The 23,466-nt window shown below is 45.2% G+C and overlaps 2 protein-coding genes across 5 annotated transcripts in view; one reads left to right on the forward strand and one right to left on the reverse strand.

Moving 5' to 3' along the window:
- CSPP1 (centrosome and spindle pole associated protein 1) overlaps positions 1 to 6,277 on the reverse strand; it is a 73,915-nt gene extending 67,638 nt beyond the window's left edge. For all 4 annotated transcript variants that reach the window (XM_066578260.1, XM_066578259.1, XM_066578258.1 and 1 more), the window contains exon 1: positions 6,206 to 6,277. The gene's annotated coding sequence lies outside the window, so the exon portion shown is untranslated. The remainder of the gene's footprint in view (positions 1 to 6,205) is intronic.
- A 2,746-nt stretch (positions 6,278 to 9,023) lies between these two features.
- COPS5 (COP9 signalosome subunit 5) lies at positions 9,024 to 18,477 on the forward strand. The gene is made up of 8 exons (XM_066578261.1): positions 9,024 to 9,199; positions 10,922 to 11,156; positions 11,823 to 11,951; positions 12,087 to 12,152; positions 12,612 to 12,697; positions 12,992 to 13,103; positions 17,013 to 17,161; positions 18,144 to 18,477. Exons 1-8 carry the CDS (start codon positions 9,060 to 9,062, stop codon positions 18,226 to 18,228), a joined length of 1,002 nt encoding a protein of 333 aa, XP_066434358.1. The 5' UTR covers positions 9,024 to 9,059; the 3' UTR covers positions 18,229 to 18,477.
- Positions 18,478 to 23,466: the final 4,989 nt, after the last annotated feature.

Genomic DNA, 23,466 nt, shown 5'->3' on the forward strand with positions numbered 1-23,466 from the left:
CGGCAGCCGAATCTTTTTTTCCGAGCGGGCAGGTACTCGCTTGAGCAATTGCCCTTAGCAAGTATGCTCGCTCATCTCTAATAGCAATCCTTCGGCACGGATTTCAGCCTCATCAGGGACCTTCAGGTGTTTACCATTGGTTTCAGTGGGAAACCTTGCATTCTATGCCATGCGATGTGTTACTGTCCCATTGAAAACAATAGGCGATGCGTTCCGAGGAACGCCACAAGATAGGACATGCGATTCTTTTCCGGGTTCATATTCGCGCGAGATTTGTGCATCTCGCAAAGCGCAAAAACGCGGCCTTAATACTACACGTAGCTTCTTGTCTTGTCGCAGACAGTCATAAGTAGCAGAAAGAATAAAATAAATTGCATCTTGGAATACGGGAATATAATAAAAGAATTATAGGATGAATGAAACTGCAATGTTCAGGATACACTGACTAATGCTGCTGAGCCCCCCAGGCATATGAAGGGTGGTCAGTGTGGTGTGTAGCAAGGGGACAGCTGGGAGTACAGGGATTTAGAAGCACACTACTTGTCTATGGACATGTTATACCTGCAAGTACCACAGCAAGTGAAAATACAGAATTAGGATCCATTCATATGTTCAGGATTTTGCTGCGGATTCCAATGCATGTAACATGCAGTATGAAAAAAATCTTTGCAGATTTTTGTCTGTTGCAAAAAAAAAAAAAAACTGCAAAAAGAATGAACCTTTTTGTGCTTCTCAGTAAAGTAATGAATTAGCGCCACCGAATGAAACGAAGCATCTGTGGCAGATATCCATGTGTCATCCTGTAAATACACATTGTAATTGCACTTTGTGTTTGCACACGTTAAGGCCACATGTCCACGGGGGTAGATCCGCGGCGGGCCTGATTTTCCCCTGTGGACATGAGGCCTTAGGGTGTGTTCACATGTTGCATATTTCACACTATGGATCCACACAAAAAAAAGGTGTCAAAATTCTCACCATTTGATGTGGATTTTGACACTGTTTTTGAAGAGGTGAAGTCCGCTGCGGATGCGCAGAAAATTCTACGGAATTTCATGTGAATTTTGGTAGGTAAATTCCGCACTATTTCCTCTATGTGTGAAAGCACGCATGGCGGAACAATCTAAAGGCAGATCTACCGCAAAATCAGCATGTGTAATATGTGGACTCTGCTACGGATTTCATCTGCCGGTGTGTAGTGTCATCTGCTATGGCATTCTACATACAAAAATCCACAAGGAAAATCCTCAGCATTTCCATCCCATGTGGACGTACACTTAAAGGGGCATTCCCAAAACTGACTTTTATCACCTATCCAAAGGACAGTTGCTAGAAGTCTAATCAGTGGGGGTCTCACCACTGAAACCCCCACCAATCCCAAGAATCGGCATCCCTCTCTCCTACACCCCCCACAGGGACATGGAACTTGAATGGAGTGGTAGACGAGTTCGAATGGCAGCACTCCTTTCATTTCAATGGGGTTGATGGCAATAACCAAACACAATAGCTCAGCTATCTCCGGCAGACCCACTGAAAATGAATAGAGCTCCATTCATGCTCATCCAGTGACCCCTAAGTGAGAAAGGGAGGAGGGGAACAGTACCCCAGTTCTCAGGATCATAGAGGAGGAGGGGGGGGTCTCAGTGGGGAGACACCTACTGATCAGACTTTCATCAGCTATCATGTGGATAAGTGATAAAAGTCTATCTTAGGAATACCCCTTTAAAGTGAAGATTCCCCTCTGGCATTAGAGACGTGGCACTCTTGCATATTCCATGCCCAAAATCCCAATGTAACATGCTGGCACAACTGCTTTTAGAAAGACCAAAAGCAAGAAGAAAGTTGACATTCCTTCATATTTCGGCCTTTCCTATCAGATTATTGTTTTCATTGCATACAACTGGTTTTAGAGGTCACAATACTAGTCACATGGAGAAAATACTGCATATGGCCGCCTGCAGAAGGCCGGGTTGGAGCCTGCTGTGAGAATTCTCACAGCGGGATGCGGACCCCTGCCCCTGCAGAGACCTGCGGCTCACCCGCTCCCGATGTCTTCCGTCTCCTGCTATGCGCTGGCTGTCGGCCAGCAAGCGCATGCACAGAGCGGAGCCGGCCCGTCACTACTGACACTTCTGTGCGGGCCTCTGCGAGACCCGCACAGAAATAGAACATGCCGCGATTTGTTTTTGGTGTGTGTTTTCACGGGGACAAATCGCAGCCATCTGCGTAGGATTGTGTTTTGCAATGCATCCCTATGGCAGCGGCAATGGGTGGAAATTCTGTGGGAAATCGCGCTGCAGAATTTCCGCCCGTGTGCAGAAGGCCATACTGGAAAGCCCACTGGCTGCTGCTCACTGGCAAACTGTAAGGGCAAAACATCACTTCATGCAACAATGTTACCAAAAAGTACCAGTTTGGAAATGTATACAAGAAAATGGCCAAGTCTTTGGGTATTCCTAAGGCCCAATGTCCATGGGCGGATTTGATATGCAGAATCCACACAGGTCACCTGCACGAAAGATCTACAATTCAAAGTGCCCGTAGTGAAGCATTGGCGTCCGCAACTGAATTTAAGCATGTGGATTTGATTTGCGGTCCATCTGGTGCCGAAAACAAATCGCAGCATGCTCCATTTCAGTGCGGATTCCGTGTGGATGGGCTCCATAGATGTCTATGGGAGCGGACGATCGGCAGTGCATCCACACATACAAAGCGGATGCACTGCTGATTTTAGGGTGAAGATCAATAAGATAGGTGGGGAGAAGGCTGGGAGGTGGGGTTACATTTTTCTTTTGCGCAGATGATCCACAGTGCATTCGCACGGAAAAAACATTGCACCCGCGATCTCCTGCAAACAATTAAAAATAGTTTCCGCAGGTCTCCCATTGAGGAAATCCGCATGTGGAATCCAACCGGCCTGTGGCCATGAGGCCTTAAGTGTACCTGCCATAGGACAGACGCACTCCAAAACGGTATACCGAGGGGTAAAACAGGAGATCACTGCACGGCTCACAAAACTGAAGCTCAGGGATGCTGCAGACCGGGATGACAGAGTGATGCAGCAAGGAATTAGCGCACCATTAAATCACAAGGCAGCATCATGTTGGGCTCTGTTCACATCTGCGGCAGAGATCCCGTCCAAAATCCTTTTTTCTGTTTGAAGTGAGATCATACTCGATCTCCCAGTTATACAAAGCTTGCCTGCAGATGAGCTCAGCCCATGACTCACTCCGACACCAGCAATTAAGATGAAAAGTGCCACTCCTGCTGGTCACCGATGCACACAGACATCTTCCCATAACAGCATGGTGTATGCAGAAAGTGTGCAGCGCCCTGTCACTGTATTGTGGGAGGTCAGCGTCGTGCATGTATGGAACATATGATAAATGAATACATCAATTTGTCTAATTATAGGGGTATTGTGGTTGTGGATCAATTCAAGATCTCTGCTTGATGTCACCCAATGGGAATTCCTAGGAGACATTCGCATGTGGCACATTGGCTACAAAAATGCCTGGAAACTGCCCAATTCATCTGAATCGGACTTGCAGAAGTCCACATACTTGCTGCCAAAGCAAACCCAGATTAACGGAGCTGGTTTTCAACAAATTTGCTGCATATGAATTTACTCCTAGGACGCCTTCACAAGTAGCGCAATCGCTGTGGGCTTCACGCAGCAGAAAACCCAACGCAATTGTGCTGGAAAACTGCAGAAGCCAGATCCGCAGCTAAATGGAAGCCGCCCGCACAGAATCGCGGCATGCTGCGATTACTCCTCCGCAAACTGAAAATTGCAACCGATTTCCGCTTGTGTAGAGGAAATCACGTTTTGACATAGCATGCTGTGGGCGGCATTTGCTGCGGAATCCGGAGGCGGACACCCACTCCGGATTCCGCAATACAAATCTGCCGATGTGCAGCAGCCTTAATCTAGTCAAGGAGCAAGTTCACACAATGAATGCAAAGCACAACCATCCTCAAATACACAAAGAAGAGGAAAGCCATGTGTTGTCACTACTTGTGTATTAGGACACACTTCTGATGTGTCGTTCTGGGCAGCTTTACTGTATAGAACAGAAGTGTGCGACGACCTTCTCTCTGTGCGGTGTAGAGCAGACGAGACGACGTGATGTCACCAGACGACGTGATGTCACCAGACGACGATACAGGGCAATAGTGAACGGTGGGAAGTGACTGCAGTGACTATTCTGGACGGGTTACTTTCCATCGGACAGTGCAGCTGGCTTCTACATTCTCACTTACTAAAGGCGTCTGACACCTATGTACAGATCACAGCATAAGCCCGGTGACAGACAAGTATATTCTGTGCCCTGACGAGGGTCCTGACCTGAACTAAGAGCATCATAGATATCTACGGCACTCAGAATTTGGGTCAGGAGGCCTGTGGTCAGCCTGGGGCTCATCTGTACATACATGCACACAGAATACGGGGATCAATGATGATCAGAGTTAGACCGGCATTCAGGCTGGGGGTTTGTATTAGGGTGCTTTCACATCTGCACTTTGGAGAGAAGGCAAGGGGAATGGCCCCCGCTGAACGGCTCTGTCTCTGGATGGACCTCATTGACTTTAATGGGGTCCACCCAGCTCTTGGACAGAAGAAAAAGCGTTGCGTCGGTTATGTTGAGCCGGGTCTGTGACAGTGCCTCCGGCCAGAGGTTTAGATGCAGATGTGAAACCGGCCATACAGATGCTTAGATGCAGCCGGGATACACTTGTTGATCACTAGGAAGACTTACTGCGTGTTCTAATATACTTTGCGTCTTAATATCTCACAGTAATGCTTGCACTACGGACGAAACATCGCTGTCTATGTGATGAGGCAATAAAAGTCTTTGTGCTATTCACATCCATGCATGCTGCCGGCTATTTCTTTTAACAGTAATGCTTGCAGTCAGTGAACGGAAACACATTGCCTTTCATCTAAAAACATCTCTTTGGGCCGCCCGCACATGGCAGAATCGGTTTACACACGCGGCGTCCGCATGTACCCGCCTTTCTTTCTCTTCTGTGGATGGTCCACACGGTCCGCCCCCGGACATACGCAGTACAGATTTTTTTTTAAACTCCTGCTTTTATCACTCTCAATTGCGGATGGCTTCCATTGACTTCAATGGAAGCCATCCCCGCGAAATTCGCTGCAATTTTTCCTCCGCGAGTGGAAACCGCTATCGGGTTCTGCTTGTGTGCGGGAAGAATGACTTTTCCTTAGCATGCTATGGGAGGTATTTCCTGCAGAAACTGAAGGCAGATGCCCACCCCGGATTCCACAATGCAAACTATGTGAGCGGTGTACAGGATGTCACCAGGCCGCCCGCTGTCTGATGCTACAGGGAGTGCCTTCTATATAGTTCTGCAAGTGTGTGTTTGGATGGGGAGGGGGAACTATACAAAATAAATAACTGGGAAAACCCCTCTAAGTTATCCCTATCTGTAGGACAGGTGAAAGCTAGCTGATCGGTGGGGGTCTGACCACTTGTACCCCCACTGATTGCCAAAAAGGGGGTCTCATGTTCCAAGAGAGAGACTGGCAAAATCGGCTCCATTCTTTTCAATAACAGTGCCAAAGCCTGCTGAGAGCTTGAACTCGGACCAATGCAGCAGAGGACAAGCAGGTGCGGTCTCAGGGGACACAGGACCCCCATTCTGGTGATCAGTGGGGGTCCCCAAGGTTGGCTAGTTGTCACCTAATCTACATATAACTTAATGTCACCAGAATACCCTTAAAATATGATCATAACACAGCCAACAGCATTCTTTGAATATAAACAAACAACTTTCAGTTATCCATTCACTGACAGCAAGCAGAAATCGTGAAAGCTGATGAGCAAATAAAACACAAAATGTACTAAAAACAGCTTTTCATAGTATTTGAGCCTCTTTACAGACCCCTCCCCCTCCCCCTCCCATATATGATGGGTCACTCAGACGTATGTAGTAACGTGTCCACAATACGTGACGTCACCGTCCACAGAGCACAGGACGGAGCTGGCCATCTCCACAGGTCCTACAGTGCAGGCCTATGGGGGCTCCACACTGCTAGGGGCTCGTCTCCATGGACGGCCGACACGTCTACCATTATAGCAGGAGGCAGCCCCGCACACACCGCCGACTACAGGCGGTGCCCCGTAATAACACCGCTCCGGTGGCGGCTAACACACCGGCACGGCGCCAGCATCCTCACCAGCAGTCCTGCCGCTGCCGCCCTCCGCGCTGCTTATGTGTATGTCCAGCCGTTAGCTGTGCGTCTCTGTGGTGACAGGCTCCGCCCCCGCCGCTCAGCTGAGGGTTTTGCTAAAAGGTGTGTTCTAGCGCCCCTACTGGAGAGGAGGAGTCTTAATTCCAGCACCAGTTAATAGAACTTCCACAAACGCTTCTTGGAATTCTGTCCTGGCGATCTGTTCCTTATCATCGCCTCCTGTGTGTACCGTGTTCAGATATTACTTCTCTTTAGAGATGGAATCCATTCATTTACCAAATAAATGACCAAATATGGGCTATGTCTGCATGGATATCGGGCAGTGAAAATCTGACGACTTTTCCAGAGAGTGAGGGTTTATTCACACCGGTGAGAATCTTGCGTGAGTTTTATGCGTTGCAAGACGCCCAAAACAGGCACGAATATGGACTCCATTCATCTGAATGAATTTATTGACATGAATGTTTTTTCCCCTCCTGCGAGAATACAAATAGCTATGTGTTCTACCTTTGAGCGTTTCCATTGAACGTCTCACCCAGGGGCGTAACTAAAGGCTCAGGGGCCCTGATGCAAAACGTGAGCTGGCCCCCCTGTGTCTGTATCTGTACCCGTACCCATACCTAAACCATGACATAACTTGAAGCTTCTGGGCCCCAATGCAAAACCTGTAACAGGGCCCCCAACTATAATGCTTTATTCATAGTACTGGGCTCCCTATATGGAGAAGAGAGGCCTTATGGGCCCCCTAAGGCTCCTGGGCCCGGGTGCAACCGCATCCCCTATAGTTACGCCCCTGGTCTCACCTATTGCTTTCGATGAGACCTTAAAAGACATCGCATAGCACTCTCATGCCGGTCAATGTGTATGCGAGTGCGATGCGGTGAGAATCAATGGCAAACACTTGCTATTCTCTGATGCGCAAGAAACACACGCCTGAGGATCGCGATTCCACAGAAGTGATGCAAAGCATTTTGGACAAAAACACGTTGGCAAGAGCAATATCGGGCTGAGTTTCAAAAACGCCTCGCATCACTTCTGTGAAATTTAGGTCCTCATGTCGAACGATTGCAAGTGTTTCCCATCGACTTCAATAAGAAGCGTCACATCGCACTTGCATGCAAATCGCACGGCATGCGAGTGTGATGTGCTTTTTTCACGCACCCATAGAAAATAATACGCAATTCTTAAACAAGAATTGCCCAAAAATACGACATGCTGTGATTCTTAAATCACAGAATATCAATCAAAGAGAAAAATGGCTCATGTATTAACCCAATCAATGTCACGATCGGACAGAACTCGCGCATGAAAATCGCCTGCGTAGATACAGCCTTAGGGCTCACACGGGCGTACATGATGGAATTACATTCCGCACTGCATGTCGATTTTGTGTGGATTTTTTCCGCAGAATGTGGATGAGATTTTCAAAATCTCATCCACTTTGCTGCTACTGTAAATGCCGCTATAATTCCATGCGGAGGGTCCGCACGGAAATTCCACTGCAAATCTGCTTCTTGTGGACCTAGGCTAAAGGGGTTTCCAGGCAGCCCCTGCCAAGATACATTGTGGTCGGAATGGAAGCTGCTCTGACCCTGATTTAGTGGCCGGCACTTGTAATTGCAAGCACAGGTCTCATTGAAATCAATAGGAGCTGTGCTTGAAATTGCAGGCGGTAGACCCATTGACTTCAATGTGAGCTCCGTCTGCAGTTAAAAATCCTGTCCACTACACAGGGGTCGGAGTAGTGCTTCCGATCCAACCAGGGCAGGTGCTGCCTAGAGGACCCATTTCATGTCGGCTGAGTTTCAGCGAGTGCAGCGTCCCATAGGGTAACACCGGACACAGGGCATACGTTGAGAGTGCACACTTGTCATGGCGGCACTTACCAGGCTCCCTCCCGGAGGGACACATGTAGCCTCAGCCAGAGCACCGCTGGACCGCTTCTGCACACCCCTAGGAGAGGTATGCCCAATAAGCATGAAAACAGGATATAAGGTTGTCACGGGTGACGCCAGCGTTCCGTTACCCACCGGAATGACCCTCGGTGGTAAATAAATAAGGGAGCCTCAGACTGTGTAACGTACCTCAGGTCCCTGGGAACGGTCAGGTCCTGACAAAACTTTACTTGTAGAAATCTTGTTACAAGGCACAAATTGCAAAAGACGGAGGAATAGTGAGCGATTTATTTTTTTACATTTACACTGAACGATTATTGCTCATTCGTTTGTTTGAACGAATTTTGAGTGATAATCACTACGTGTAAATGGGCTATTAGCAAAATTTCTGATTAACTTCGGAAATAAATTTGATAAGGGTGACAATACAAGTCAAACGGTGTCGGGGAGCTTAATCTGTTCGTTCAGTTATTACAGTATTCTCTGCATAGTACCACTCGTAATCCCAGGAACAGGTTAATCACATGAGGTTTTTCTATGTTACATTTTTATTTTGGAGTTGGTGCTGAATAATTTCTTCTATTTTCTGTTGACAACTCAAGGCGTCCTGAATCTTCAATGCGTGTAATTAACTAGATTATCACTAGGTGGCGCTCTTTTATCAGAACTAATACTACAGCTCCTATTCTCGGGCTCGCTGGATTATACCATTATAAAACAGAGGGGTGGTAACCCTGGTAAACAGTGTTATAAATCTGTCACAAAATGTACAATGATGTCCAACTCTACAATGTTTTCGTTATTTTTGTCACACAGTACAGTTTCCTTATAGAAAACCTTCCAGAGAGAACTATAGCACCTGAGCTCTATTAGACTCCCCCTATCTAACGAGTGTCCGGAGCTGACGTGCGCACTGCCGGCTGTTGTGTCTCGGCTCCGGGAAGATGGCGGCCGGCAGCAGTGTAGCCCAGAAGACCTGGGAGCTCTCCAATAACATGCAGGAGGTGCAGAGCATCGATGAGATCTACAAGTACGACAAGAAGCAACAGCAGGAGATCCTGGCGGCCAAGCCGTGGACGAAGGAGTGAGTGCGGCTGCGGGATACACGGAGTGGTGGTGGTGCAGGGCGCTATGTGGCCTCCCTCTACATTCAGACGCGACTTTCGCTTTCCCCCCATGGTGTTGCCCCTAGCAACCACATTTTCCTGGCCTTATAAAGCATTAGGAGATTCCAGGCGGAGGCCTGACTGGTTGCTATGGGCAACAGAAGGCCCCCCCCTACCCCCTAAGCTTTATCTCAGGGCTTGTAGGGGACCTCCATTGATCAAAACCTCTGCATGTCACCATGATGGATCAGAAGTTTACTGAAAGGGCTGGAAACTTAAAAATAACTTTAAAATAATAATACTAACTCCCTTTGGGGTGTATAGACCTGTTGCCGAACGGGGCGTGCGGACCGCCCTGCACACACAGCCTCGGTCACACGCATGCAGCAAGTCTTGCGCTTTAAAGGGAATCTGGCACCTACGTTTACTCCTATGAGCTAAGGTTATGGGCTGATGGTGGGTGACCCGCTGAGTCCAGGGGTGGAAGGGTTATACTTATGTCCCCCGCTGTTGGCACTGAAAGCCGTTGCTTAATGCATTGAGTGACGCACGAAGTAGTCCGCCCGTTCTAATATTATGAGCGGACTACTTAATGGCGTCACTCAATGCATCGAGCGACGGCTTTCAGCGCTGACAACTGGGGAGGTAAGTATAACACTTCCACCCCCGGACTCAGCGGGTCACCTACTATCAGCCCATTGGCATAGTTCATGGGGCTAAAAGTCGGTGCCAGACTCTCTAAGTGTATATAAGGCTGGATTCCCAGAAGCGTATTTGTGCACTGGGTGTATTTGACTGTACTTCTTGCGTTTGCGCCAGTGCTCTCACCCATTGGGATGGCCAATAGTTTGAGTTCAAAATATGCAATGGCGCTTGCTGCGTATCTTTTTTTTTTTTTCTTTGCGTGACCGGCTTGTGCACGCCAAATACACGCGTGTATACGAACCCATTGAAATCAGTGGCTTCTATTTACTGAGTATCATGTGCAAATATTGTTTGCATACAAATCTGCCCATGAATCCGGCCTAGCAGTATATTCCTGGAGCAGATGCTGGGTGTATCTTGCGTTGAGGGTTTATATGCTGCTTATTACCGTGACGCCAAGTTGATGGGATTTTAACAATTCTCATCCACACATTGCAGAAAATCTCTGCATGTAAATGGACATCTGATGCAGAGTTTAGAGCTGCAGCGCATTAATTTATGTTGCCGATTTGTTGTAGATTTTGGCTGTTGAGCTCAGTGAGGGAGTCTAAAATCCGCAACAGATCTACATTTTTGCAGAATCTGTGGATATGAAGCAGAACCAACAGGTTAGGACACTTTAACCCCTTCCCACCCCATGATGTACATCAAGAGTGAGAAACGGCACAAAATACCATATAGATGGTGCGGAGTCTGTGCCATCTGCAGCATTAACCAGCTGTAACAGAAAGTCCCAGTCTCTCATAAGGACAGGGATCAGAGACAACATTGAACCCAGCTGTTAACCCTTTACATTCTGTGTTCAATATTGACCATGGCATGCACACAGTTAACGGAGGGGGTAAGCTTTTGCTAATGAAAATATTTAATTCCATAACAGAAGTTGAAGGAAATTCTATGAAACTTAATGCAATGAATTATTTCAGTGCTTGGGGTGTACTCGTATCTATTCTTGTTTTTAGTGTTTCATTCATCTTCTCCATTTTATTTTTCAGTCATCATTACTTCAAATACTGCAAAGTATCTGCGCTGGCACTGCTAAAGATGGTGATGCATGCCAGATCTGGAGGAAACCTGGAGGTGATGGGTCTGATGTTGGGGAAGGTGGATGGAGAAACTATGATTATCATGGATAGTTTTGCCTTACCAGTGGAAGGAACTGAAACCCGAGTGAACGCACAAGCTGCTGCGTACGAATACATGGCTGCGTATATAGAAAATGCAAAGCAGGTAAGTCACTGTATGTATAATGCTGAGTGCTCGTGACATGGAAGGAAAACCTTAGCTTTTCTGCATCCACTCCAACTATCTACAGTGAAAAGATGTGGGTGTAGATTAAACCAAAGGGGTCGTTTCACAAAATCAAGTTATCTGATCTTACTATCTGTGGTGGATGAACTGCTTTAGATCAAAAATAAAGAACTGGTAATCTGTACTTGTTTTTTGGGATTTGCCACTTTAAATCCCCACTGATCAGCTAACGTCGGTCTCGCTTTCAGTGCAGACCATGGCAGAAGCAAGTAGCTCTGTCCGTACTGCAGTGGACTGAGTTGGTATTGCAGGCACAACTCCCTTTGTATTCATTGGGAGCTCTACCTGCAATATAAACCTGGGCTACTGCAATTTGGAAAGAGCTTCTCTGCTTCTGGCTGTGTCTGCACTGACAACAGGCCCTGCAAATAACTGATCGCTGGAGATTCTGAGCAGCAGACCTCCACTAATCAACTCTTTATGACCTATCCTGGGGATTGGTCATCAACGATAAAGTCCCAGATATCCCCTTTTAGCACCATCCTTGGTGAGAGAACCTGTTAAATGGAGAATAAGCTATTATTTTTGACTGATTATGCCATTAGAGGGCAGCAGACACTTTGCGAATTGCCTTCTCTTTCTTAGGTTGGAAGACTTGAAAATGCAATTGGATGGTACCACAGTCACCCTGGCTATGGGTGCTGGCTCTCAGGAATAGATGTCAGCACTCAAATGCTAAATCAGCAATTCCAGGAACCATTTGTTGCTGTTGTGGTGAGTATTATACCTGATAATCAAAGCACTTTTGAAGTTTACTCATACTTCACATCAGTGGTACTTTTCCATAACTTAAAGTAGGTCTACAAATGACGCTTTTGTGATAATCTCATAACCAATATTCTTTCTTAGATTGATCCAACCAGGACAATATCTGCAGGCAAAGTCAATCTAGGAGCTTTCAGAACTTATCCAAAGGTAATATGTTCACAAGTAATTGCTATACATGCAGCACAGTTTGCCTGCTGTTATAGATGCTTATAAGGTAATATATACTGTGCGCTCCGCATGTTTAGAAACTCCCTATGTTTAAACAAATCACTAGTCGGAAACCTCTCTGGGGGATTTTCCACAAATAGTGGAAACGCATTCTGACCAAAAAATGTTAAAAGTTGATCCCCCGTATGCTGAGGGCAGGCAAGGCAAAGGGTGGATGTTTCAAAGACCCCCAATATTTTGAAGTCGTTTCCATGAGTCATTTGGAAGAAGCTGTTTTTGTTCAGTGTTTGTTTTTTTTGTTTTTTCTAAAGCTTGATAAACATGCAAATCACAAAGCATTGATGTTTTTGACCATTTCTTCCCAGTTTTCCATTTTGAATATCTCCTGTAAAGATGGATATGTGACAGTATAAGCATTGCTTTATTTTTGCTCCCTAGGGGTACAAGCCTCCTGATGAGGGTCCATCAGAATACCAGACTATTCCCCTGAATAAAATAGAAGATTTTGGTGTGCATTGTAAACAGTAAGCATTCTGTCATATTAAGGTTTCAACCGTTTACAGATCATACAGCAGATTTGTTGCAACTGAATGGCACAACAGAAATCCTACTTCTAAAGGACTAACTTTCTTCCCATAATGTCCGCTCCAGCCACATGCCAGTCCATGCAGTTCTGTCCGCTTTTTCATCAAGCCCCTCCCTTTTTGGCATTCAAGGATATTTTGGCTACCTGAGGTTGTGTAACTGTGAAGCATTTTTCTTCATTGATTTTTAGCATTTTGTCTTCAAAGAATAATCATTATTTTGCTTTGATTTAGGTATTATGCTTTGGAGGTGACATATTTCAAGTCTTCTCTTGACCGCAAACTGCTTGAACTCTTGTGGAATAAGTACTGGGTGAATACACTAAGCTCTTCCAGTCTCCTAACAGTAAGTGCCTTTTTGAAATAATATTTTTTTTTTGGTCTAATTTCACTGAGTCTGTATGATTTTGTTATTGCCACAGAGTATTATCTCTACGTGCTCCAACACCACATTTCATCATGTGAGCCACAAAGACATAAATCACAAAGAAAGATCAACTGAAGGGCACCTTCACACATCCTACTCACTGCAGGAAACGCACGGCAGATCCGCACTGGCCAGATCAGGGCCTAAATAGTGCGGATTTTGTTGTGGATTTGCCACAGGTTTCAACCTTCTTGTATTTCAAAGGTTAAAATCCGCAGTCAAATTCCATCCACGTGGCTTGTACTACAAATGCTGCAGAATTTCCACATAAAAATCCGCTGCAGAAACTTTGCAGTATTTACAACTAGGCCTGTATGGTGATATTTCTCTGGAAACCTGACTTAAAGCCTTTATTCACTGGCAACTTGTAGAGGTCGGACCCACCCGTGGGAACCACTTGCAGTTTTAAAGTATAATCCTGGATCCAGACACCCCATAAGGCTGCCTGTCCACGGGTGTTGTGGTATCCCGCTGCGGGAGACGCCGCCCGGGAGCAGGAGCCGCAAACGGATCTCCTCTGACAGGCTGACCCCTGAGAATCGCAGCAATTGCCGACCGCGAGCGGAGGATTGCAGTGATTCTCAGTGGACAACGCTATGGAAAGCTTCAGACAGCGTGATTCGCCGGCAATATCACGCCCGTAGACAGGGGGCCTAATTCTGTTCATTTAATAGTTACATGTTGCTACACAATCCATTGTTTCTAACTTTGAAAAATTTACATTTCTCAAATCTTGGGTCTTTCAGTTTCTGATCCCCCTCAGCCATATTTTTCCTTACTAGCTTCTCTGTCAGGAATTTTTCTGCTTTCATTGCTTATTGCTGTATCAGTGAATAAGTGTGTACTATGACGCAGTTGGGTAGTAATGTCTCTACCTACATCACTTACTGTGGGAAGCAAGAGACATGAATGTTGGTGGGTATACCTATAACCACCACATTACATTGAAACCTAAGCATAGAGATGGTGATCACCTATTAGTCATGCAGGCTATTAGTTTTCATTGTTTCTCCAGTTTTTACAAGTGGAAATTCTCTTTAAATATTATCATGAAAGGAAGGCAGCGCTATTGTTATATTCTGACTAGGAAGATATTAATAGAGAATAAAGAATGGTCGTTTCTTTTAGTTTTCCATTAGCCACCTTGATGATCAGGGGGGTTATCAGCTGTGTTTAAAGGGTTTGTGTGGTTTCAAATTGAAACCTTTTTTACCAGCTTTGCGCGAGTTAAAATTAAAAACTTTCTTCGGCCTCTTTCCCTGGGCACCGCTGACAGTGTTCTGCTGCCGCATGTGCTGCCACCGGACGTAGGGTGACTTCTGCTGCCAGTCGGGCCACAGCATCACCTTTCCTAACTCCTGGCATCATTATGCCCAGGATGTGAGCACTAATTCCAGGGGGTTCGGAAGGTCCGCTGACTTGCGGCAGAGGATAGGGCTGCAGTAGACTGTTACTGGTGCCCAGGGGGGCAGAGGACAGGTTTTATTTGAACTCGTGTCCGGCCAGTAAAAATGTTTAAATGGCTGACCCATGACTGCAATAGGAGATAGCTAATTGGTGGTTGTTGCACTATGGCATTCTATCCAAGCATGTGCTTCTAACGTGTAAGTTTGCAGTTTTTCTTACACCTGAGCACTATACAACTCAGCAGAATGCAAAGTACAAGAACAAGCTCTGTGCCGGCATTGGCCAGGAATGCTGGAATATTACAACAATGTCTGTATCAGACAATGACCATGCAGTATATTTACAAAGTTGCTCAACTTTTATGTAGTTTATCAAGTAAGTGGTGAACGTGTGTAAGAAAACCTGTCGCCTTTTACTCTATACCCTCTTTAGAAGCAGCCCTGGTCTTGTTAGCTTCTTCTCCGGGAGGCTTCCAGTCAACACAGACAAGTTGATAATTTAATATGAATCAAGTCTCTATTTAGAGGCTTTTAGGAAGTAGCTGATGGTCTTGGCACTTGTGTTCCAGAGACCACTTCTATGTGTATATATAAAAGAATAAAAAAAACATCATTGGCATTTATAAATTCTATAAATGGTTTCTTATAGTAGCCCTCTGGTTTCTGAACAAGTTTCCGTCCTGGGGCAGGGGGTATATTACCTACAGGTGTTCTTCTCTGCTTCCCCCCCCTGACTGACTCCCCCATTGATCTCCGAATCCTCAGCCCTTCAGAGTTTCTACCTGCACAATGACTCTTCCCCCACAAATCTGAGGACTAGTTGGGTGTAGTTTGAGACATACGGATTAGTACATTCCATGTAGAGATTTGTGTCTATGGGCCACTAACTCTTAAGGACTGGTAAACACAGGTGATCCCTTTGTCTTGCCTTGTATGTAGCACTTAGTCTCCCACACTGCAGTACTTTTGTATTCTCAAACAAAATTGGAGATTTCCAAAAAGTCAATGGAGTGCTGAGACCTGCAGGAGGGGCAGTAGCATTAATGCAGTGTTTGCTGAAGCTTTTATGGTCACTGCAGGAAGAGTGGCAGGATTAGATCTTTCCGTTAAACTGACGTTCGTTAGACGGTGCATGGTTTTTTTTTTTTTAATGCTTTCTAACTTGCCTAGTACACAGTTGTCACCTTATTATGACCACCTCCTACTTTCGGCATCAGAAGTGCGTAACCTATGAATGAAGTGACGTGTGGTGGGCTGGCTTGGTGGGTATATAGGGTGTGCGATACGCTGTCTGCTCACATATCAAGGGACCATTTAACAGAGGTGAAAAAGAGATGATTATTGGCTTTCAGGCCAAGGATGGCAGTATATCTCAAACAGCACAGTTTGTGACTTGTTCGCTTGCGGCTGTGGTGAAGTGTATTGTGAGTGGACAAATGGCATCATTGGGAATAACCAATGTGGAAACCGTGAAGCACCATGTACCATTGATGTGAGAGGTGAATGCCAGCTACGAAGGTGTCTAACGGCTGACTATGCGCTACAGTGGAGCAGCTCACCATGAAAATGAACCAGGGGACTACTAAGGGAACTCTACTGCATATGGGGCTCCGAGGCAGATAGAATGTCACTGCACCTATGCTAGCAAAGCTGCATTGGGAGAAAAGGCTTCAATTTGCACAGCAGTATTGGACCACCGCTGACTGGCAAAGGGTTGACTTCTCCGATGAGTTGCGCTTTCTGCTTCATTGAACAAATGTATGTTGGCATATCGGGAGAGCGGGGAGGAATGGAGGGGAGATCTCTCCCCCCCCCCCCCCCCCCCCCCTCCCTGCTCACACCCGCAACTCACCTGTCAACCGCGCTGGCAGCCAAATCTTTAGAGACGAGCGGGCAGATACATGACTAAGGCACTACTCGCTCGAGTAGTTAGCCTTAGCAATTATGCTCGCTCATCTCTAGTGGTGATTTTTCCATGGCTGCTGAAGTCTGTGACTGAGTGATAGGCAGTCGCAGGTCATTGTGCTTGTTATCTGCTTCTTTGGGGATCTGAGTGACAGGCACCAGGGTGCTGTTGGAGCCACGAAACTCAGTTCTGCTGTACAATAACCTTCATGACGTAGTTATGTCTCTGTGCGCTACAGAGTGTTGGGGAGCAGAATCTGCACTTTTTGCCATGTGCAGTGTATGTACGACACCATGGCAGAAATCTCCCTCACCAGCTGAGAGAGAACTGTAAATTAACGGAGCATACAGAGGGAAAAACAGGTGAAAAATGCTACAAAGAAGTTTTGTAAGGGTCAGATATATTATTAATTCTCTTGAATTTGGGTTTGCTTTAAGAGCTATTATGGGTACGGTTTATATGAGGTTATGGTATTTTATGCTTTATATGGTTGTCTTTTCTGTTTTCCTCCCATAGAATGCTGACTACACAACGGGACAGGTATTTGACTTGTCTGAGAAACTAGAACAATCTGAAGCTCAACTCGGCCGTGGAAGCTTTATGTTGGGATTAGAAACCCATGATAGAAAGTCAGAAGACAAACTAGCTAAAGCCACAAGAGACAGGTATTCTATCAAAATGTGTGTCTGTGTGTAACTGGTCTTCTCAGACCTATTTTAATATCGAAGATTGGTCTGGTTGCTTAGTTATCTGCGTGTCTTCAAAAAACAGCACCACGCTTTGTCACAGGTTGTGTGTGGTATTGCAGCTTGGCCCCATGCACGTCAATGTAGCTAAGTTGTAACCAGCCACATCCCATGAACAGCTGTGGTGCAATTTTTGGAAGATGTTTGCTCTGTTTTTCTATACTTGGGCTCCATTAGCGATGTCCCTGCATGAATAGATTGCTGGTCACGCATGCAAACTATTGCTCCATTCATTTCTATGGTATTGCCGGAGATTGCTGAGCATCTGCACTCTATCTCTGGCAGTACCGTTGAGCTGAAAGGATCAGTAGAGAGCATGTGTAAAGTCCGCTCCATTCATTCAGGAACCTTTAAGGCCCCTTTCTCTTGATTTGGTGGGCGTCTTAGCAGTTAGACCTCCACCAATCATATAGACTTCTGCTATCCTGTAAATGGGGGATAACTTCTTTTGGTGGAACAACCCCATTTTAAGGTGGTATTCCAGGCAGTTATTGATGATCTGTCCTCAGGATAGGTCATCCATGGTTGATTGCCGGAAGTCTGATGCTTTGGATCCCTGCTGATCCTCCAGTCTGCTGGCAGAGCACTGAAGCCGGATGTCTGCATCAGTGGTCAGAGCCAGACGTGTAATAGGCTGTGTTCGCATTGAAATCTGTGGGAGTGATGCCTTCCATTACACTTATTGCAGTCAGACCCGGAAGTGTCCTAGAAAGCTTTGCTCTGACCACCGATGCAGGCATTTGGCCACGCTGCGCTGGCAGCAGGCTGGGAGATTAGCTGATTTGGAGGGAATACCAAGTGATGGACCCACGCCAAACAACTATTGATGACCTATCCTGAGGAATACCAATTTAATTCTGCTGATGGCTTCGATTGGTCACTAGTTTTCTTTTTTTTTCAGCTGCAAGACAACAATTGAAGCAATCCATGGCTTGATGTCACAAGTGATAAAGGATAAATTGTTCAATCAAATTAACACTTATTAAGAGTCATCCTCAGCTGTTTGTTTTGTTCTTCTTTTTGTTGTTGTTTTTTTGTTTTGTTGCCACAAGTTGCTTCTTTTATGCGGAAGCTTTAAAACGTCACCAGGTAGCACTTAAATCCCTTCTCTGAGCAACAGAAAGCATAGGAAATTGTCACAACTTTTCAGCAGTACTGCATACTTTCAACAACTCGCTTTCTGTACCAATAAAATCTCGGTTCAAACTGTAAGAAAATTTTCTTAAAAGGGAGAATGGGGGTTGTGTGTTTATTTGGTCAGCAGGTTCTTCACACCTACTAGAACAGTAACATTTGCCACTTTGCACTCCTCTGACTGTTTGCATAAATCCATGTGCTAGCTCCCAGGATATCCCTCTTGTGATATATTAGCAGATTTTCAGTCACAGGAATATGTGACAAATCTGCCAGGTACAAACATGCTTTAATACTATGTGTACCTGGACTGTTCAGTATGTTCACACATCACTGATTTTGCTGTGGATTTTGGTGCAGATCTGTTGCAGATTTCACCCCTGCAGTTTGAATTCAATTGAATGGGTGAAATCCAATTAAAATCTGCAACAAAATCCACCCGTAGCCATGTAGCAGATATTTGCAGTGTGCTTAAGAGGGGGCATAGCAATTGTAGAACAGTGTAATATTTTAAAACCTTAAACATAAAAAAGTCCCATATCCTGTTTTTCCATCAAAACTGCTAAACCAGTCACATAGCCTAATGTAAGGAAAGTCAGTAGTTTTTTTAAAAATGTGCCCCGTATTTGTGAATTTCTGCCCCCTTTTTTTTTAACTGTTCTGCATCTGAAAACCTCTGCCGCAATATATTGTGACTACGCATACGCCACTGGTATGTGATGTCATCAAATTGCACCAGCGTATTGTATGGTCCTGGAAAACACAGGATTAGTGCGCTTGTGCAGTACAATGAAAAGCAAGCTGGATGATGTAAAGTAGGACCTTGAAGTTGTGTTTGTGCATGCGCAAGATGTCAGTGAGTGCGTTGTGGAGGTGGCGTTGGTTTCTGAACTCATGACTACGGCAGACATCCTGCCTGTGTCTGGAATGCCCAATAGACTCTTAAGCAGTAATTTTACATACTCTTGTAGGAATAGTTTTGATTACTGTACAATTATCAAAGGTATGGGAAATGAGTTTTTTTTCCCCTCATTATACTAATAACGGGTATTTTTAAGGGGAACCAGTCATCCACTATATAAGCAGTATATACGAAGTTATGGTGTTTGTGGAGTCTCTTTTCCTATTCAGCTGGTTCCCCCATTCCTGCGCTGTATCCCAGCAAAGCCAGCGCACGCACACAGTAAATGAATGGGAATGCGCATATGTAGGCTTCTGAAAAGAGTTAAGCTGGCTGTGCAAGCACTGACTTTGCCAGGCGCCTATACAGGAATGGGGGACTAGCTGCAAAAAGAGACTCTTCAGACTCCACATCACATAAACTATAAGCATCATGACTTTTATTGATGACAGGTTCCCTTCTATTATAAAAAGTCAGATAACCCCTTTGATATTAGGGCTAGGAGCATATTGCATGCAAATTTATTACTGAGTTTAATAGGATCTGTGGACGGGGGAAAAAAAATAGAACCTGTATCCAGGGCAGTTGGAGTGTGTGTAAAAGAAAAAAAAAACACCCCTATAGAAATATATATCCAGAAATTACCACAATACTCTGATGTTGGGTGTATACTTAAAGATTTGTATCCCGTTACTTCTGCTTGCTTCAGCTTCTGTATAAACGGTGTCACCTTATTTTTTTCTATCTGGACTTCTTAACAGAAGCAAACTCAGAATTGTATTTTGGATGTGCAGACCAAACATTGTTGCCTCTGTAAGTTGTCGGTCTGCACTGGGCAACATGGCAGAATACGGCAAAGTGTAGTTGTTTTTTTTACCCCAGTGCTGCTCTACAGATTTTCAGTAGAGTCTTTCCCATGTGCTGCTGATAGACATTGCTGTCATTTGATTCTCAACTGCTTGAAAAGAAATTACATATTTTATGCGTAATTATGCTCCGGTTTGGACTGGCCTACAAAGGAGCAGGTGAATCCCCAGGTTGGCCCTGAGCTAAGAGTGGGTCCTCAGGCCTCCTATTTCCCACACAAGGGCCACATGGCATTTTACAATCGCAGGACAATATAAGAAATTCAGCTAGTTTACGTTGCGCCGACTGTCTGAGATGACAACTAGGGGCATTGATAAGCCAGCCAGTATCCTCCCTCACTGGGCAGCCCCCAGCACCGATCATCTTGCTGCTTGCAACCTAGTACTGTGTGAGCATGCATGCCTGGCTCAGGCCACTAGTCCAAGGCAACAGCCATGGAGTAGGCTATTAAGAGTATACACACCCAGAGTGCTCTGCCATTCATTGAATTCAATGAATGGCAGAGCACTGGCTGTGATTGGCTGAGCGCTCAGTTAATCAGACGAAGCCTTTTCAGTAGGTGGCAATTTTAAATCCCCACCCTGCTAAAAAGCTTCAGAGCACTGCAGGGAGAACCATTGGTGGCAGCAGACAGGGTGTCTGTGTCTGTGTCTGTGTCTGTGTCATTCCCATTGAAATCAACAGGAGAGCTTGCGTTCGCTACCTGCTGGGAGTTGTACTTTTCCCCACCGCTTGCATTCCTTAAACAAGATTTTCGAAGGGTGAGGTTACATGAAAATCATGCTGATGTTTGGTTTTACTACAAGTTAGCATGGTTTTCCAGTTGATAATGGCCACATGGTTTTGTGAGTAAAACTACTGTTTATTTGCAAAAGTGTGTACTCAATAAAAATCAACTTGAAAACTGCTAGTTTGGGATAAAACTGTATGCCTGTGCAGTTTTTGATCAGTGTGGCTGTTACATCTCACCCTTTACAGGATATACCATAAATGCCACCTCTGAGAGATTGGATAAAGCCCTTTTTGGAGCGGCTTTCAAGTGGTAATATCTGACCCTCCTGCAGTTCTCAACCAGAGTTGGGTTACCATAGGATCCCCTCCTGTCAAACAGTTATGGTTTATCTTGTGGATATGCCATGAAAGCTTAAAGAGTAACTGCAGCTTTTATAAAGTTTTGCTGCACGGGGGTCCTGCTGCTGAGACCCTTGCTGATTGTTGCGACGAGAGGGTTGCAGCACTCACCCGAGCACTGTGCCCCTTCGGCAGTCTTAAATTGCTTTCTGGCTCCTCTTGGCAGCTTAAGTCTAGAGGAATCTACACTCTGCAAAGACAGCCAAATGGGCACAGTGCTTGGGGGAGCGCTGCTTCCCCCTTATTTCAGTGATCAGCGGGGTAATCCTTTTAGCTCTGCTCTCAGACATCTGTAATACCTGGACCACCTACAGCTCTACTGACCCAGACTTACAGCACCTTAGGATACATTTAGTTTAGCAGGCTGGGAGGGCAATCTGCAACAGTCCCTGATGGAAAGATGCCTGGTCTAACTACAGATTAATTTATAAAAATCTGATTGTATCAAACACATATGTGTGAAATTTGTTTTTCAGGGCTCTTAAAACTGGAGGTGGAGTTCTGTATACATTGCATTTATTACTTCCAGTGAAAGTATACGCTCATGACGTACAAGTTCACCGGAGGCCTGCAACAAATGCGATACAGTGCTGTCTGTCACCCATAGGGTTCCACTGTAGAAAAATAATATATCACGTGATTATATATATATTTTTTTTTTTGCAATTGTCCTCTGTACAGGGAGGTGCACTCTGCTTTCTTGACGTTTACATTAAATGGAGTTCACCTAACTTTAGGCTAGTTTACAAGCCTATTCTAACATCCGATCTGTAATCTGGGCATGTTACACATTAAATTGCTCCTGTATGGTATGTGTTTTCATTGGTTTTTATTTCTGCTAGGCAAATACACATCTGTTTGTTTATCCAATGGACAATAATGCCAATAAGTACAAATCTAATACTGATTATTACAGATACATCTGTATTTTAATTACTTTCCATAGACTATAATGGGCATATTTTTCAACAAAAAAATGAAAAAAGTAGCGCATGCTGTATTTTGAAAACATGGCCGTGAAAAATGTGCAAATATAAATATAGATTCATGGATTTTTTTTTTTTTTAAGAACTCCATTTTACTGGCTGCAAAACCTAGATCAAATTCTGATTAAAAATACACTCATCTAAAAACAGCTTTAGGGCTTATTCAGATGACCGTAGATCGGCTGGGTATTCACGTCCGGCCGATATACGGCGTCTCTCTCTGCAGGGGGAGGAGGCTGGAAGAGTCGGGAGCAGTGCACTGAGCTCCTGCCTCCTCTCCGTCCCTTGGCACTATTTGCAATGGGAGGGATGGGACGGAGCTATATCACAAACCTTAGCTCCGCCCCTCGGCACTATTTGCAATGGGAGCTCAGTGCCCTGCTCCCGGCTCTTCCAGCCTCCTCCCCCTGCAGAGAGGGACAATGTATATCAGCCGGGTATGAACACCCGGCTGATATATGGTCATCTGAATAAGCCCTTAGGGTGCATTCACACAGGTAAGCATGATATTGGTCTGGGAAACTCTGCTCCGTATCTCGCTTGTAAAATTTCGATTCTACAGTAGATGCAAGCATGATGCGCTTTTGCTTAAAAAAAACGTATTGCATCAATGTACTTGCGGTTTTCACCTGAAAAAAATCACAAGTTCTTCCAAAAAATCACCCAAAAATAGGGCATGCAGCAATTTTTCAATCTCGGAGCATTGCATTGAGAGGAAAATCACTTGTGAATAAACACAGTGAAATCAATGTGTATTAATACGTGCGAGTATTATCGCTATTGGATGGAATTCACACATGAAACTGGCCCGTGTGAATATACCCTGGGTGAGATAAATTGGTGGTCACGGGGCCGTAACTACTTGTCAGCCATCCCATAGAACACTGTAGTTGTTCTGCCCCTGCTTGGGCTTCAACAGGAAACCATAGATTGCATGCAACTGGAGATGAGAGAGAATTTAGGTTTGGAGTCCCTGTGCAGCATGCTTCCAGTATATCTGACGTCCACCCCTACTCTGCATAATGAATGAAACAATGTTAACATGTATAATCTAAAAATGTTGAAGTCATTACAATATATGATTTATAACACGCCAAGAGATTTCCAGTCCCAGAAGAATGCGCCTTTATAGAAACATTCTTCTAACATCTCAGTCTGGGGTATTGTTGTTATGAGAAAGTAGTCAGTACCGTACAACGTAACAT

Source organism: Eleutherodactylus coqui, chromosome 9 (genome assembly GCF_035609145.1).
Source record: "Eleutherodactylus coqui strain aEleCoq1 chromosome 9, aEleCoq1.hap1, whole genome shotgun sequence".
Lineage (NCBI taxonomy): Eukaryota > Metazoa > Chordata > Amphibia > Anura > Eleutherodactylidae > Eleutherodactylus > Eleutherodactylus coqui.